A 15398-nucleotide genomic window follows, 5' to 3' on the forward strand; every position below is an offset into this window, starting at 1 on the left:
CCCTAAATGCGTGTACTTGTGGTCATTCCAGAGTCATAACAATGGTATAACAGATACTGACCACGAAGTACAACTCCGCTGACTTCCCCCACATCCCACCCGCCCCCAAGGAAAGTTCTGGAAATGAAACCTCTCCCCTATTCCACCCCCCAAAGAAAAACCTCCTCCAAAGTAATGTAAATTAGATTCCATTGTGATGTACCAATTCCTCCAACGCAACCCGTTCCCCCAAAGCAATAATCCACCACTCACCCATAGCCCCCAACTGCACAGGCACCCCCCCCCAAACACTCACACTCCCCTCCCCCCCACACACACACTCCCCTCCCCCCCCCACACACACACTCCCCTCCCCCCCCCCCACACACACACAGTCCCCTTCCCCCACAGTCCCCTCCCCCCTCACAGTCCCCCCCCCCCCCACACACACCCACTCCCCTACCCCCCACACACACACTCCCCTTCCCCCCCCCCCCCACACACGCATTCCCCTCATCTCATCCTGCACATCACTTGTTTGTCCTTCTGCCCTCAGGAAAGCATTACAAGTCCATCAAATCACACACCACAACATTAACATAGTTGTTAATCACCACCAAGGCCATCACCACTCTGAACTCCACACTGAACACACAGCCCCCATAGCCAATATTTGTTACTGCCACAACACTATACTGAGAAATATTGCACATTATGACTTGACTTGAAGTTTTCTTGCCATTTTTGTTATTCGTTATTATATATCTGATACGTTGGACTAACCCATGTTTAAAGGATGGTATATGCCCCCTTTTACGCCAGGATGAAAAGTAGGGTTTGGGAAATACCACAGCTTAAACTAGCAGATCGCCCCCACAGCCCAGTTAACACCATCTTTACTGTAGCAAAGGAGGCAATGGGGTATACTTAGGGAACTGCACCTGCACCAAAGTTAGTTATGGGGGCCCGCTGTGTCCAATAAATGGAACGTATTTTGTAAGCAGATCCTGGACATATCCATGGTTGCCTCGTGTGCCACTTTTTTTTTTTAATACAAATACTTTTATTCAAAGAAATAAAAATCAACATAGAGTATTAACATAATCAAAGACCGCTATGTTAACAGTTTACAACAAACGATCATCAAATTAACACCAACTATATTAACAAACACTCGACAAAGTTTTCGGAAGGTCTCCAAAGTACCCGTGGACACTGCGTGTTCCCGCTCCAGGGACACGCGGGCACGGACGGAGGCCCAGAAAACGGACAGGCAGTCAACCCCGGTGCGGCCATCGACTAACCGCTGCCTCGACCTGCGAATGAGCATTTTGGCCAGGCCCAGGAGCAGAGGGACAGGAAGACCTACCCCCTCCCGACCTTCCCCCCTCTGTACCTGGTGCCCAAATATCAGGAGTGTGGGGCTAAAATGTAGCCAAAACTTGAGGAACAGCCCCTTCAGATAGTCAAACAGGGGCTGCAACCTCTTACACTGCATGTACAAATGAAACACGGCCTCTTCCTCGCCGCAGAAGTGACAGGTATGACACCTTGGGATGAGGAGAACTGGGAAAAGTTAACCAGCCCAAACCACAACTGGAGGGAATGTTGTTTTCTGGCCTTTTGTTGTCCCTCACATGTGAGCTATGCAACATCTAACGGAATTGTCTACCCCCATAAGGGTCAAGCGAAGTATATCTGAATCAGAGCGTTCTGGATGATCGCATTCCCACTTTATGGGACAGCCCGCACCTTACGGGAATTGATTAATATGGCCTCTGCAATGGAGAAACTACCTAATGAAACTGCAGACGCCTTAGTCAATACAAAGGTGGCTCTCTCATCCATGACAGCCGAGGGTTGCAATCCGCACCATAGCCCAGCAGAATCGTATGGCCTTAGATTTTATTCTAGCAGAAAAAGGGACCTGTGCTATAATAGGATAGGAATGCTGCACCTATGTCCCCGGTATGTCCTCTAACATTACCAACCTAGCTGATCCCAGGAAGTTAATAAAATCAGGAAAATTGGGAGCCAGATGCATGGCTACAATGATGGGGGCAGCTGGTGGCCATTTAGCTGGTTCGGAGGTCTCTGGGGGTCCATACTATATTACGGCTATATTTTTCTGTTGGTAATTGCAGCTGACGGGCCCGGCAAGTGGGAATTCACTGCGTAGGCGCGACTGCCGCGTTGAAACTTCTCCCGTTCACAGTATAAAGTTCATTAAAGTTTATTAAGCGAATTACTTTGCAGTCCCGACCTCCCATCTACCTTCTGAGATTGACCTTGGATCTCAGAGGTATTCGGGTTCAGGTCTAATTTGTCAAGTCTATATCTGAGCATTTATAGATCTTATTCCCAAAATCTTAGCTATGCTGATTGAGAGTTTAGTGAAATTATGGAAACAGGCCCTTCGATCCACCGAGTCCGTGCCAACCAGCGACCACCCATTCACACAAGTTGTTATCCCACTTTCTCACCCACTCCATGGGGCAATTAACCTACAAACCTGTACATCTTTGAGACGTGGGAGGAAACCAGAACACCCGGAGGGAACCTAGATGGTCACAGGGAGAACGCACAAACTCCACACACAGACAAAACTGGAGGTCAGGATGGAACCAGGGTGTCTGGCTCTGTGAGGTAGCAGTTCTACCAGCCGCTCCACTGTGCCGCCCCCGTCACTGTGCTCGCAGGATGCCCGACTAGTGTTATTTATTACCCTACGCTGGGTCTTCAATGTCAAATGGACAGTCAGGCCCCAGGCTGTAGAAACAGCCCATTGCATCTCCCACAGGCTCAGAGCAAGAACAGCATCCCCAACCACAGGCAGCGATTCAGGGAAGAGCAGACAAAGTGGGTCGGTCAGGCGATATACTGGTCAGTGTTGCAGGGCATGGCCAAGCCGGCCATTCATGGGTCATTCAGCATCTCTGGAGAGCAGGAATGGGTGGCATTTCGGGTCGAGACCGTTTTTCAGACTGATCCTTCCTCAGACTGACCCGATTTCAGGCACAAGAATCAGTGTTATGATTAGTGGTAAATTCATTGAACATAAAAGATAGAACATAGAATATAGAACTGCAGTCTGAAGAAGGGTCTCGACCTGAAACGCAACCCATTGGTTCTCTTCATGGATGCTTCCTGTCCCGCTGAGTTGCTCTAGAATTGTCTATCATCACTTTTCATGTATAATTGCACCTCAATGCTCTGTGCATCAGAACAGGAATTATCTTTAACGGCCATCCGGATAGAGGATGTGTTGCAGAGGTTCCAACATGGAAAGATCCACCATGCCTGCATGTCATCACTCACTAATTCACATTAATCTAATTTTTTTAATTTTTCGGACTATTGACACCGCTATACACGAGGCGATTTTCAGTCAAAATGGCAATCCTGGCCCAGCAACCATCGAACCGTGGACCCATTCGGTCCTTTATAAACACAATTTAATTTATTTATGAACCATGAAGTATTAGAAGAAAATGGTGATGTTTATTTTATAATTAAAAATTAAAATCATCTAACCCGTTGACCAGTTGGGTCCCCGTTGTGAGGCCAGTCAAGTACACACGTAAGTACGAGTTAAAAATGGCTATCTGAAAAAGGCGCCATCCGGCAACCCACCCCCAACTGCGCAGGCACGGCAGACGGGCCTGGCAAGTGGGTCCTCACCGTGACGCCAGTCAAGTACACACGGAAATATCAGTTCAAAATGGCAATTTGAAAACGCAAACTACGCAGGCACGGATACCGGGCACAGCAACCCTCCCCCAACTGCGCAGGCATGGCTGACTGGCCCGGGAATTGGGGAGCACTGAGCAGGCGCGATAGCCGAGTTCAAACATGCCATTTGAAGGTAGAAAGTAAATTAAAGTTTATAAAGCGAATAGATGACCCGCAAATTACTCTGCAAAATAGAACAAAACTTACCTGTGGACACTTAGGGTCCCTATTGTGAGGCCAGGCAAGTATACACGGAAGTATGAGATAAAAATGGCGATTTGAAAATCGTCAAAGGCAACTCTCCCTGAACTGCGCAGGCGTGGCTGACGGGTTCCCGTTGTAACGCCAGAGATCCCTGTTGTGACGCGAGTCACGGAAACCTTCCCCCAACTGCGCCTCGCCATCCCTCTTCCTACCTCTATCCTCCTCCATTCCCCCTCATCCCCAGCACTCCCTCACCCTCCCTCACTCTCCTTTCCCCTATCTTCAGTCACTCCCTCCCTCCATAACCCCTCTCCCCTCCATACCCCACCTCTCCCTTCATCTCCTTGCACCCCACTACTCACCTCCCCATTATCCCACGCCCTCACCTCCCCCACTGCCTTCCTCTCTCTCTATCCCCCACTCCTTACCTCCTTTCCCTCTATCCAACCTCATCTCCCAGTCTTCCTCCTAACCTCCCCACTTTCCCCTCCCTCTCCCTCTATCCCCCTGCTCCCCCACTCCCCCCTATCGCACCCCCAATGAAAATTGCATATATTTTTTAAATGAAAACTCTCCCTATCCCACCCCACCCCGAAAATCACAATTTTCAATGAAATTCGCAATGAAAATCGCATTTTTCATTTAAAATAATCTAAACACAATGTTTGCTGTTAATGAAAACGGAAAAATGAATAAATTGATTTTTTGAAAACCACGATTTTCTATGTAAATGAGATTCAGGATCCCATTGTGACGTCATTGTGAATCAAAATGGAAGAAATTGAATAAAACGGGGGGGGGGGGGGGGGGGGGTTTTGATAATCGCGATTTTTTTTATGTAAAGGAGATTCGTGATCCCATTTTGACGTGGAACGCTGCTGACGGGCAGGGCAAGTGGAAAAGAGGTTTAAAAAGTTTTTTTGTAAAGTTTAGAATGTCAATAACTTGTAAAATATAACATCAATCTGAACAAAACTTGTTTCTTTTACATCACAGGACAATGGTAAGGGGGGGGCAAAAATGCAGCGCTATCGTGTGGGGCTTTGGGGATGATGATGGAGACACACACAAAAAGACACACACAAAAACACACACCAACACACACGACTAAGTGGGACCCTTTGGGTCCCAGCTTCACAAAGGAGGGCTCGTCCCCCAACACCAATTCGAATATTGCTGGCCAGTAAGGGGGGGGGGGGGGGGGGGGATGTTCTGGAGCACTAGCATTGGTGTTGTGGATCGATGGGGCTGGTTTCCAGAGGGCTAGTATGGACATTGTGGGCATAATGGATTCTTGGGCTGGCAACTCAGTCACTGAGGCACTGCCAGAAATGATGCCCAAAACAGGTGACAGACTGTGAGAGAGAAGGGGGAGAGGGTGGACTGAATGGATTCTTGGACTCTCTGTTCAGTGAGTCATGGCTGGTGGGCTGGCAGTTCACTTACTCATCTCTGGTGGGCTGGCAGTTCAGTATTTGTGGTGTGTCTTCATCCCTACTGCTTTGTGGTCTTTGTTGTTGATCATTGATACATTCAGTTCTATTTGGTTGCGTCTCTTCATCCTTTCTTTGCGTTCTTTTTTGTCGATCCTTGAGGCGCTCACTTCTTCTTCGTGGCATCTCTTCATCCCTTGTGCTTTGCGTTCTTTCTTGTTGTTCCTCAAAATGTTTAGATTTTTTTGGTTGCGCCTCTTCATCTTTTCTTCTTCTTCTTCTTCTTCCTTCTCGGTCATCTGCGAGACGTTGAGATGTTTCTTCTTGCGTCTCTCGTTCCCTTCTGATTCTTGTTGCTTCTCGGTGTTCCACTGCACGCTGCCTTGACCATCCTGCAGCACTTTTTCTCTGTTTTCCTGGCATGATGTCGAAAAAGCAGCCTAAAGACAATTTCAGTTGTTAATGAACACTGAAGAATTTGTGGAAGACATTTTTTTGAGGCAGGGGCTGTTAGGGTGGGGGTGGAAAACGTCCTGCAGCCGAGGGAGGGGATGGCTTCAGGCGGGGGCTGTCGTGTGCTGATGTGGGATGGGGGTGTCCTGCAGCAGGGGATGGGGGCGGCTTCAGTAGGGGGCAGGTGGGGGGAGCATCCTACAGCCAGGCGGAGAGCAGCGTCTTAAGGTGGGGGAGGGGGGCGGTGAGTGGCCTCTGGACTGACTCACTGCCTCTGTACTGACTGACTTATTCACGGCCTCTGGACTGACAGACTGACTCGCAACCCCTGGACTCACTCACGGCTTCCGGACTTACTGACTTATGCCCGGCTTCTGGAGTCATGCCCGACTTGTGTAAACTGAAAACTGTGACATCCACATTCAGGACCAGCTTCTTCCTGACATCCATCAGGCTATTAAACATAACGAATAAGCTCTGAACTGCAAAAGACTATATTATTTGTACTAGGTAGACAAAAATGCTGGAGAAACTCAGCTGGGTGCGGCAGCATCTATAGAGCGAATGAAATCGGCAACGTTTCGGGCCGAAACCCTTCTTCAGACAGATACAGGGTGGGGGGGGGGGGGGGGGGGGGGGGGGGGGGGGGGGGGGGGGGGGGGGGGCGCGCAAAGAAGAAAGGAAGAGGGGCCAGAGGGAGAGCTGAGAAGGGGAAGAGACAGCAAGGGCTACCGGAAATTGGAGGTCAATGTTCAGGCCACTGGGATGCAGGCTGCCCAAGCGGAATATGAGGTGCTGCTCCTAGTTTCCGGTGGTGCTATTATTTGTACTATTTGTTATTTATTGAATTCACACACACACCCTCCACCTCACACACAGACTCACACCATATATATGACCGTAAACTTTCTTGAATCTACTCACACGGCTGAGCGCGGCCTCTCCACTGTGGGGCTTCCGCAGTCAGCGGAACTTCCGCAATCAGCGTGACCTCTGCACTTACCTGAAATTGAGCAATCAGTGCGACCTCTGCACTCACCGGAAATTACTCAATCAGCGCGACCTGTCCGCTAAGCGGAAGTCACAAAATGAACGCAACTTTTGGACTAAACACAGTCGAACCTAATAATGCCTTTATAACAAGAGGAATCTAATATAGGAGCAAAGAGGTCCTTCTGCAGTTGTACAGAACCCTAGTGAGACCACCCCTGGAGTATTGTGTAGTTTTGGTCCCCTAATTTGAGGAAGGACATTCTTGCTATTGAGGGAGTGCAGGTTTACAAGGTTAATTCCCGGGATGGGGGACTGTCACATGCTGGGAGAATGGAGCAGCTGGGCTTGTACACTCTGGAGTTTAGAAGGATGAGAGGATATCTCATTGAAACATAAAATTGTTAAGGGTTTGGAGACGCTAGAGGCAGGAAACATGTTCCCGATGTTGGGGGAGTCCAGAACCAGGGGCCACAGATTAAGAATAAGGAGTAAGCCATTTAGAATGGAGACAAGGAAACACCTTTTCTCAGAGAGTGGTGAATCTGTGGAATTCTCTGCCTCAGAGGGCAGTGGAGGTGGGTTCTCTGGATGCTTTCAAGAGAGCTAGATAGGGCTCTTAAAAATAGCGGGGTCAGGGGATATGGGGAGAAGGCAGGAACGGGGTACTGATTGGGATGATCAGCCATGATCACATTGAATGGTGGTGTCTATTGTCTATAAAGCATTATTCCTTCCAAACACAGTCAGACCTAATAAAGCATTGCAGTTTCAAGCACAGGCAGGGCAGCAGGCCAAACAACTCATGGCAATGTCATTTAATTTCATTTCCAATTAAGCATTGCGCTTTCAAGCACAGGCAGCGCAGCAGGCGTCCGGAGCCTGGGACCCCTCGCTCGGGATCGCTGGAGAAGAGCTCCGACAGCCGGCCCGTGGCATACAACATCCTGAAATTACGTCTGCAGAGCTTCTAGCTGCAGCACGGCGCGGATTTACCTTCCGGAGCAGGATCCCTCGCCGGGGATCCCTGAAGAGCTCCGGCCGCTGGCCTGCAAAATCCTGAAGCTGCGGTCTCCGGTAGGGAAGCACTGATTTGGGACTTGCCGTCCCGACGAGAGAGCCTGTACACCTGGCCGCCCCCAGCTGCGACTGTAGAGGTTTATGACCCCGACCACGGGGGGAAAATGGAGGACGACTGACTGTACATGGTGCCTTCCACCACAGTGAAGAATGCTGTGGTGGATGTTTGTGTTAAATTTTTATTGTGTATTGTGTGTTCCTTTTTGATTGTACCGCTGCTGGCAACATTTCTTTTTACAGCACTTTGTGTGTGATGAATAAATCTGATTGATTGAATGAATTAATCCTTTTGATTAATTGATTGATTGAATTAATCCTTAATATGTTTGCTACTGGAATAACAAAATATTATGAGTGTTTGGAACATTCTTATCTTTATTCATAAATTGTGTGTAAAAATATTTAATCTGAGGCAGGCAGTGACTGTATCAGTGTGATGTGGGCTGATGCTGAGTTCCTCCAGCACTTTTGTCTACCTTCGATTTTCCAGCATCTGCAGTTCCTTCTTGAACATAATATGTGAATGCTTCCGACTGGTAACTACGCACTTCGTCCAAGCACATTATCGCACGCGTCATGCAAACCGCCTTAAATGACCACCTCAACAGTAATTTGGCAACCTAAAAAGCTATCAAGGTTGCCCGGCTGGCAACAGGGAAAAAAAAGGTTAAGTGAGAGCCCTGCCACAGCTGTATATTTTTAGTGGCGAGAATTTTGTTCTTGCCTTCAGTGGTACCTTGCCCAGAGTTGTCCCGTGCTCGGGCAAGGCAGCTCTCCGGGACAGTTTTGACTGGGATGGTTTTACATTGTGAAGTTCACTGTGCCTGAGTTATTGAACACCCGCGCCTGTGGACACGTCTCACTGTGGTGTCTGTCACAGATGGATTCCGCCGCCTGTTAATAATTGGGTCGATCTCCTGAACCAGTGGCTGCAGATTTTTCCGAACTGAACTCACTGTGCAAGGAATCCATTAATAGAGCCACTCTGCTGCTGGATTCTTAGTTGTTCCTGCTTTCCCTCTGGAACCCTCCTTGTCCCCATCAGATGCCGAGATCCCAGAGCCCTGGTTAAACGCGGTCGGTCACAATTAAGTCTGTGAAACTGGCCCCACCAGACTGCGGGCAGGATTAACAAAAGGAGCAGTCTGCCTATTGTAGCGAGTGGCTGTTTGTGAGGAGAGAGAGAGTGTAGGAGTGTGGGGCGAGATTTAATTCACGGTGGCATGTAAATGATGGACCCACAAGGGTTGGCACTACAACAGCAGTAGCGAAAGCAAGAGTCTGTTTCAATAGTTTGTTTATTTTCAGCTGAATTAAGAAAATAACCCAAAATGATCTAAATGATCACCGCACTTACGGCCGCCCTCCTACATACTGCCATTGATAAAGTTACAGTACTATATATAGCAATGTTTCAAAATTTTGAGATTTTAAAAATCAAGTCTGCAATTTATCCCATCAGATAAAGCATAAGGCAAGTTTAATTTGACACCTAATTCACTTTCATATCTTCAGTATTAAAAACGTTATGGCCATTTTCATACTCAGAAATTAGCATCTTGTTCCCTATTGCTTTTCCATTGACTTTAACACAAAAGCTGTGATCATAGACAAGTCAAAAGCCCATAACTTTCTTAAAAATTAAGAGCTGAATGAATTTTTCAGTTATTATAGATTGAAGCATTCTGAAACAAATATAAAACATCTTACTTGGATGACCTGAAATTAAAGCATATAATTAGTTAATTACCCAAATGTAGCCAATCACAAAATTGACCGTTGTGACAGAAATAGTAATAAACACCCAGACTACCTTGAAAATTCAAAAATGTGATATTCTCAAGATCAGAACATTAATATTATTGTATAATATGCTGCAAGTCCATAACAGATAGGTACATAAATTACAATTTCTAGCAATAGACCAAGTCTTTATGGAGAAGATCAGTTGCCAGCTGGTACATTGGCATATCATAATCAGTAGCATCATCAGACTCCTCAGATTGTAACCAATAAGCAATTCTGCACACCTTGTTTTTCCTCAACTTTTCAATTTTGGCATGTAAACTACAAATTTTTGCTCATCAAACCACGCATGACATGCCTTTCTGCCCACTACTTTCCCCATTAAGAATGTCCTGTAGATTCCATTTCTTAAGAAAATGATTTTTTTTTTTTAAATAGCCTAAGTATCCAAATAACAAACTAATCCCATTCACACAGGAATTCACAATATAACATGATTTTTAAATATCACTGACATTCATTTATATGCCAGATGGAAGGACTTGAATGTTTAATTCCCATAAATTAATCCAGAAACATCCTCTCAAATTATAATCAAAATTATTATTTTTGCACAATACATGCGACTCAAACTGTTGTGAATATTTAATTTAAAAATAATGATCTTGGAGAGAGAATAACACAAATGATAGACAATTTGGATGGCTTAAGACATGAATGTCCAAAAAAAATGGGCATTTTAATTATCTTGCTTCTGGAACTCGATCGATTGGAATGTTGCATTTGCGGTGAATTTGAACTCCATATCGGCAGGAAAACACTGCCAGTTCTTATGGGGCCAAATAACATTTTCACAACGTAAAATTTGATTAAAGCCATCCCAAGAAACATAGAAAATGGGTGCAGGAGGCCATTCGGCCCTTCGAGCCAGCACCGCCATTCATTGTGATCATGGCTGATCATCCCCGATCAATAACCCGTGCCTGCCTTCTCCCTATATCCCTTGATTCCACTGGCCAGAAGCAAGATTATATGTAAAATATACGACACCCTTTGTTTTGTCCCGTTCTTGCGATCCTTCACGTTGTAGGCGTTCAAAGTCGCTTTTAATTTTAATCCAAATAATAAATTGTCATGGGAATTTTTTTTTAAATATAGCGCGAAAGGAAGTCCGTTCGATTTTTCATCAGCAGCTAGCAGCCCGACGACAGGCAGTACAAAACAGCATTTTAATCCCACCCCAAAGGCGCCAAAGTCGCCCGCACGGCCAGTGGAAGAACTGCAGCGCCACTGAAGGTAAGTATTGTAACATCGGTACTATATAGCAAAGAGTGAACGAATCCATATAGATATTACCAAAAAAATGTAAAGTTTGTTTGCCAAAGTTCTTACCAGGCACGCCAATAACTGTAATGAGCGTGTGACTGTTATTGCTTAAAGCTATTTGAGACACTGGTATAACAGTTATACACTCCAAAGCATACAGCAATAAAACACCGAAGCATAAAGCAATAAAACCAACAAAATCATCGTAGTTTTGTACAAATTAACCATAATTACACCTAGTTAATAGTTTTGAAAGCAGTATTGTCTTACCTCGATGAAACAAAACTGGAGAATACCAATGCAACGCAGGTCTGTAAACACGCAGCAGCTCAACTGGTGAGAATGTTTATCGCGAATGACCTATGACCTGAGCATGTGCAGTTGAATTCGCTTATTGAAACATTTGTTTTGGAAACTAGGTGATAAACTTCAGGAATGAGACTTACCCTCCCGCACGAAAAAACATCCGCAGCTCTCGTCCTATTTCCGCAAACCCAAACCAATCGATAGTCTTCGGAGAGAACGGCGTTAATCGTCCAGTTTTTAAATAACATCCACCGACGAGTTCAGGCTTCGTCCTGATTTTTGTATTAACCACTGTGCCTCGATGTTTATGAGATCCTGAATACGCCTACCTACATATTATATATAGGGTATTGGTAATCTATGATTACCACCCCCACCTTGTTCCTCGGAGGGGAGATGGGAGAACCCTGTTCAGGTTTTAACCCTCTAAAACCTACCCGAGAGCGGGGGGGGGCGGGGACACCTTTCACGGCCTCCCTTGGTTCCCAGAATTCGCGCAGAAGGGCGGTTACCTCCAGGTGCTAATTTCTGCAGCTCACCAACTCTTCTCCAATGTTAACCCTCTTCCCTTCCCCGTAGCCGACTGCTCCTTGATGCGCGGCGGTCACACAAGGCCCGCCGCCTCTTCCGCCTTTCCCCTCGGACTTTTCGTTGGGACGAGCCGCGGCCGCGCGGGTGGGAGAACCTGGGCCTGCCCGGCACTTTCTTAGTTAATTACGCTCTCTCTCACTATATATCTATTATCTCTATTATCTCTCTCTGCCGGCGGCGGCTTAAACCGAGGACGGGTGAAGAGCGCCAGAGGGCGGAACTCTGCGATCGCCGCTCGGCTGGACCGGGGTCTTTAACGTTATCGTTGCGCTGGCTTTACGCGGCCCAGACGCCGTCTTCCGCTCCCACAGCCCGTCACTGCGCACTGACGCCGCCGCGTCACCGGGCATGCGCAGACCGCGCCACCAGACAGCGCCGTGCGGCACCGCACTCACCACGCGTGCGCGCTGCCGTGGGGGCAGTGTGGTATATCTTCAATTAAACTATTATCGACCCGTATTGTAGCATCAATACGTCGGAAAACGATTTTAGGATGACACCAATCTCAGGCAACATTCCAGCATGTAAATCTATCCAGGTGATTAGATTTTAATCGATAAGACCTAAGAATTCGTCAGTCTTATGCTCTTATACATCTCAGACATATTATTAAACTTTTGAAATGTTAATTAACTCACACCGATGAGTTTCACTATTGGTGATATTGAACATTCATATAAATGCAAGGGTCGGCAACCTACCCTTCGGCCCGTAACCCGAAAAACAAGCATATTTTGTTTTCAAGAAGGAACTGCAGATGCTGGAAAATCGAAGGTAGACAAAAATGCTGGAGAAACTCAGCGGGTGCAGCAGCATCTATGGAGCGAAGGAAATGGGTGACGTTTCGGGACGAACCCCTTCTTCAGACTGATATTTTGTTTTCAATTAGTTTATGCGGCCTGGGCGCTGCAGCCAGTGCCGGGAACGCGAGCTGATCTGGGAACTGCAGCTAGTCTCACGGCACGCAGGTGATCTGTGCGCTATAGCCAGTCCCGGGACAGGCGAGCCGACCTGGGAACCAAAGATAATAGAACGGAGCAAAATGGTTCACTCCACGAAGCCGTAGTATGTGTTTAAGAAGGAACTGCAGATGCTGGAAAATCGAAGGTACACAAAAATGCTAGAGAAACTCAGCGGGTGCAGCAGCATCTATGGAGCGAAGGAAATAGGCAACGTTTCGGGCCGAAACCCTTTTTCAGACGTAGTAGGTGATGGGTAATCTTCAGTGCCATTTCCGAAACCGGCTTTCGTCATGGCGTCTAGCTAATTCAGGGTGAGAGATTAAAGGATAGACACAAAATGCAGCGGGTCGAGCGGCATTTCTGGACGAAAGGAATAGGTGACATTTCGGGTCGAGACCCGTCTTCAGACTGAGTCAGGGGAAAGAGGAACTCAAAACATCCACCCCCCCTCCCCCCCTTTTTTTTAATGTTAAACTTCTATTTTCTTCTGGTGTTTTTTTTAATTTCCCCCTTACCATTAACGTACTTTTTCGATAGCTGCCATGACCCATTTGATGTCATCCTTTGCCCTGCTCCTGGTATCGGCGCGCACCGATCTGCCGGACATGCTGTGTGTGTGTGTGTGTGTGTGTGTTTGTTTGTTTGGCGGAGTCTGAGGGAAGAAGCGCCGTCACCAAGAGCGAGCAAACGCGCGGACAATCGGACGAAAGCAAAGATCATAGAGCGGAATAGGTGACATTTTGGGTCGAGACCCTTCTTCAGACTTAGTCAGGGGAAAGAGGAACAAGAGATATAGACGGTACTAAGGGAAAATGAATGGAAGATATGCCTATATCTCCCGTTTCCCTTGACTGTCAGTCTGAAGAGGGTCTCGAACCGAAATGTCATCTATGCCGCTCTATGATCTTTGCTTTCGTCCGTTTGTCCGTGCGTTCGCTCGCTCTGGGTGCCGGCGCTTCTCCCCTCAGACTCCGCCAAACAAAAACACACACACAGAGCATCGGTGCGGGCCGAGACCATGAGCAGGGCGAAGGACGACATCAAACGGGTCATGGCAGCTATCGAAAAAGTCGACCCGAAATATCACCCAGTCCTTTTCTCTAGAGATGCTGCCTGATCCGTTGAATTACTCCAGAGTTTTGTGTCTGTCTTCAGTTTAAACCAGCATCTGCTGTTCCTCCCCGCATAAGGTATGTGCTGTTTTCGTGTGTATTAGCGTGTGTCCAGTCAGATTTGGCTTCCACTCAGATAAACAATCAGGCAGTTTCCACACACACACTTACTTACTTCAGCAATAGCGACCAAGGCAGTGCTGACAGTGATGGGGAAATTGATGTGGGTTTACTGCATTTAAAAATACAACTTTAAAAAACATTTAAAAACACACAAACTGTTCCCCCGCAAGCTCATTACACTGCGAGAGGCATAACTGAAGTCGGGTCGGGTTTACTGAAATGGCGGAAGTTACGCTCCGGTGCGTACTACAAGTCAGTCCATTGGATTTTGCAGGAGCATCTTTGCTGTGAACTGCATCTAGTCCCGGGGACGCAAGTTGGTCCAGGGCACGGGAAGGATGCAGAAAACTAATTGAAAAACACATGAAAATTAATGCGAAAAACAACACCGTGTCACACTAGTTAGTATGTACTATTAGCATGTATTATTATTAATTTATGTATTATAAGTATGCATTATTACTAATTTAGTTAGTATGTATTATTACTACCTCAATTTATTAACTATGACGAGAGATGTGGCCCGTCATCCGCTAACAGACATGGGTCCTGGACCCTATGCAGAACAAGGTTGTCGACCCCTGATATAATAGGATCAAGTTCCCCCCAAAATGTTATTCAAAGCCATTCATCACAATTAAAATAAGAACAAGATGTTTAGTTTAGATATAGCTTGAAAACATGCCATTTGGCCAACTGAGTCCATACCGACAATCTGTGCACACTAGTTCTACGTTATCCCACTTTCACATCCACTCCCTACATGCTGGGGCAATTTTACATAGGTTGATTAACCCACAAAGTCACACATCTTGGGGGTTGTGGGAGGAAACTGGAGCACCCGAAAGAAACCAGAGTCCTGGGAGAATGTGCAAACTCCACACAGATAGCACCCAAGGTCATGATTGAACCCTGGACTCTGGAACTGTGAGGCAATTGCTCTGCCATCTTTGCCACTGTGCTGCCTACAGGGTGGCTAATTGGCTAATCTCCCATCGCTTAGTCCTATATTTCCTTGCAACTCCTTCCTTGCATTTCCTTGCACTTGCCAGGTTTTTCCCCAGACCCACCTCTCTTTTCTTGCTTCCTCCTTCTTACTCCACCGGTCTGAAGAAGGGTCCCGACCCTAAATGTCACCTCTCCATTCCCTACATGGCTGCTGCCTGACCTGCCAAGCTCCCCCAGCACTTTGGGATTTGCTCAAGATTCTAGCATCTGCAGGTTCTTGTGTCTCCAGCTTTCAGTCCGCTCCATCCATATAATTAAAAGTCTCATCTTGACCACATCCTGTCTGCACTGTAGATTGATTTTTAGTAAAAGCGAGATCCTGCATCACTGTGATTTTGGCCCTTACTCACAGT

At 46.8% G+C, this 15398-nt stretch overlaps 1 protein-coding gene across 1 annotated transcript in view; it reads right to left on the reverse strand.

The window, feature by feature from the left end:
- The window catches only part of LOC116976742, a 415857-nt gene extending 403665 nt beyond the window's left edge, over positions 1 to 12192 (reverse strand). Inside the window, exons 1-2 of the mRNA XM_033026631.1 lie at positions 11390 to 12192; positions 5362 to 5788 (exon numbers count right to left, since the gene is read on the reverse strand). Coding sequence (XP_032882522.1) covers positions 5362 to 5771 — 410 coding nt within the window. The 5' untranslated portion in view covers positions 5772 to 5788; positions 11390 to 12192. The remainder of the gene's footprint in view (positions 1 to 5361; positions 5789 to 11389) is intronic.
- Between the last annotated feature and the right edge of the window lie 3206 nt (positions 12193 to 15398).

Source organism: Amblyraja radiata, chromosome 9 (genome assembly GCF_010909765.2).
Source record: "Amblyraja radiata isolate CabotCenter1 chromosome 9, sAmbRad1.1.pri, whole genome shotgun sequence".
In the NCBI taxonomy this organism is placed as follows: domain Eukaryota; kingdom Metazoa; phylum Chordata; class Chondrichthyes; order Rajiformes; family Rajidae; genus Amblyraja; species Amblyraja radiata.